Source organism: Austrofundulus limnaeus, unplaced genomic scaffold (genome assembly GCF_001266775.1).
Source record: "Austrofundulus limnaeus strain Quisiro unplaced genomic scaffold, Austrofundulus_limnaeus-1.0 Scaffold212, whole genome shotgun sequence".
In the NCBI taxonomy this organism is placed as follows: Eukaryota; Metazoa; Chordata; class Actinopteri; order Cyprinodontiformes; family Rivulidae; genus Austrofundulus; species Austrofundulus limnaeus.
The window spans coordinates 202,375-204,793 of NW_013952614.1; the positions used below are offsets into that span (position 1 = coordinate 202,375).

At 36.8% G+C, this 2,419-nt stretch overlaps 1 protein-coding gene across 3 annotated transcripts in view; it reads left to right on the top strand.

Moving 5' to 3' along the window:
* Positions 1-2,419, top strand: part of thsd7aa (thrombospondin, type I, domain containing 7Aa) — a 176,621-nt gene that overhangs the window by 96,497 nt on the left and 77,705 nt on the right. For all 3 annotated transcript variants that reach the window (XM_014019217.1, XM_014019215.1, XM_014019216.1), the window contains exon 5: positions 1,007-1,162. In XM_014019217.1, the coding sequence (XP_013874671.1) occupies positions 1,007-1,162 (156 nt within the window). The remainder of the gene's footprint in view (positions 1-1,006; positions 1,163-2,419) is intronic.

Here is a 2,419-nt window from a genome sequence, read left to right on the forward strand (position 1 = left end):
GATGTTCTTTCCACTTCTGAATTATGGCCCCAACAGTGCTCACTGGAACCTTCAGAAGTTTCTTTGTATGTATGGATTACTTGGGTTGTTACCAACATCTGGTGAAAATTTCATGTCATTAGCACCTCTAGTAATATATTTACTGAGAAAAATGGTGACGTGTTCAATACTTATTTTACCTGCTGTACACACATACATACATCCTTCCATCCACACCATGTACATCCACAAAGCCTCATAGAGACAAAAGAGACACAACCATTTACAGTTTCACTCATAAGTTAACATAAAGACTCAGGCGTTCTCGAAAGCCTTGCAAAAACCTTCCTTGATGGAAACATATAAATGACTGCATTGCTTGATGAGATCATGTGGCAGCAAAAGTTTGTTTTTCATGCCAAACATGTAGACCCCTGGGACTGTGTGACTGTGCAGCTAAATGGTTTCCTCAGTTTGGTTTAATTACAATTCAGTTTAATTAAAAAACACCAAATCATCTCTGGGCACTTAACTCTGGAAGGTTTAAATCTTTCAGATAAAGAGAGAAAACAGAGTTTCTGTCTGAGCTATCACATGATGCCATGAAGATGTACGCAGAGAATTAAAACGATTTGTTTTAACGTTGTTAAAATAGAACCTTATACCTCATCTCTTTGTGTGTTATGTGCGACTATATGACATGCGACATGTACACAAGCTTAAGTGTCACTATTAAAGGACTCACTTTTGGCGGTGCTAATTTGCATGTGAATGAAGCTGAATTCTGTTATTGCGCACCTTGAATAATTCATCAGCCCAATGACCTTGCAGAGAGTCACCTACACCTGAAAAATCACAGCTCGTTAAGAGTCAGACTCAAAGGAAAGACTGACCTGGAAGAACAATAGAGTATTCCTGTATGTCAAAACACTAAATGTTTGTACATATTTTATACCTTTCTTTTACTTCTGCTTGCTATTATGAGATGTTGCTATCATTATCCTTGTTCTTTTCTGCGTCTTTGTAGCATCACGTCCAGTGGATAGTGAGTTGTGTTTGGGTATCCCTCCAAATACCACACAGTTGTGCCAAATAAGCTGTCCTGTTGAATGTGAGGTGTCTTCATGGAGCGCCTGGGGTCCCTGCACCTACGAAAACTGTCAAGACCAGACCACCAAGAAAGGTGAGAATTTGTCTTGAGGATGACAATGTCACTATGTTGTTAACATTTTTTGGTGCTAATTTATCAGTTTATTATTACATGTTTGTCAAGATTATAAGAATTAATTATTTGAATTAAACCAGTGGAAAAAAATGGCAACAACAAGAAGATTTGACAAAAATAACCAGATATTAGAACATAAATCAAAACAAAAAACATGACTTACACAAAGATAAAACTGGTTTGTAAAGTTTTAGTAATGCCTAAAACAAATGAAGCTGAAAAATTAATCTTATCATTTAACATTCTGTTTTTATTTTAGTCTTTTTGCCTGTTTTAAGAAAATCAGAGTCAGGGAGTGAGACACGTGGTTACCATGATAACTGAGCCACTCGCAACAGCTTTACCATTAATTTTAATCTGAGTTCCCTTTACACTTCATACTCAGTTTATTTCAAAATGTTTACATTGTGTAAAGTTAGATTATTACAAAAATAATCAAATTAGTTTTGTACTTTAGAGAAGAAAGTTGGTACAAGTTGGTATATTTCTAGGCTGCGTCACGACCTCCAATTTAGATCTTTAAATGAAGTTAGGGAGTAGCCTGAAAACACAATGAGGCAAAATATTCAGCTCTCTTTATGTTCTAAAAAGGAACACTAGGTGTGGGATTTTTTAAGTAGCTGACATGAATTCTGTTATAACTGAGAGGGCTGAGAAGTAAAGAAAAAAGCATCTTGAGGATCCAAATGTGGTATAACCTTTCTTTGTCCAAAGGAAAATAAAACAAAGGTCGTTGGGTTTGGCAAAACTGACCTACTGGTAGGATTTAACAGTGCGGTTGGCTGTTTGGATTTTTATTGTTGCTTTATTAGGAATCTTGGAGTTCTTTTAGACAATAATTTTAAATTTGACAGGCTCAGCACAGTGATCCAGTCTAGTTTTTATCATTTAAAGCTCATCAGCAAAGTCAAGCCTTATCTTCCACTTGATACCCTTGAGAGGGTTATTCATGCTTTTATTTTCTCCAGACTGGATTATTGCAATCCCCTCTACAGTGGGATTGACCAGTCTCTGCTCCACCGTCTTCAGTTGGTTCAGAATTCTGCTGCTCGTTTGTTGACGGGGACCAAACGGTCTGAGCACATTGGGCCTCATGCAAGAACATGTTCGTATTTTTATCCTAAATTTCTCTTACTTTTGTTCGTACAAAGGGTTCGTACGAACATGTCACGTCAGATTCAACAAACTCTTCTATCTTCAGGAAAAGTGTGTAAA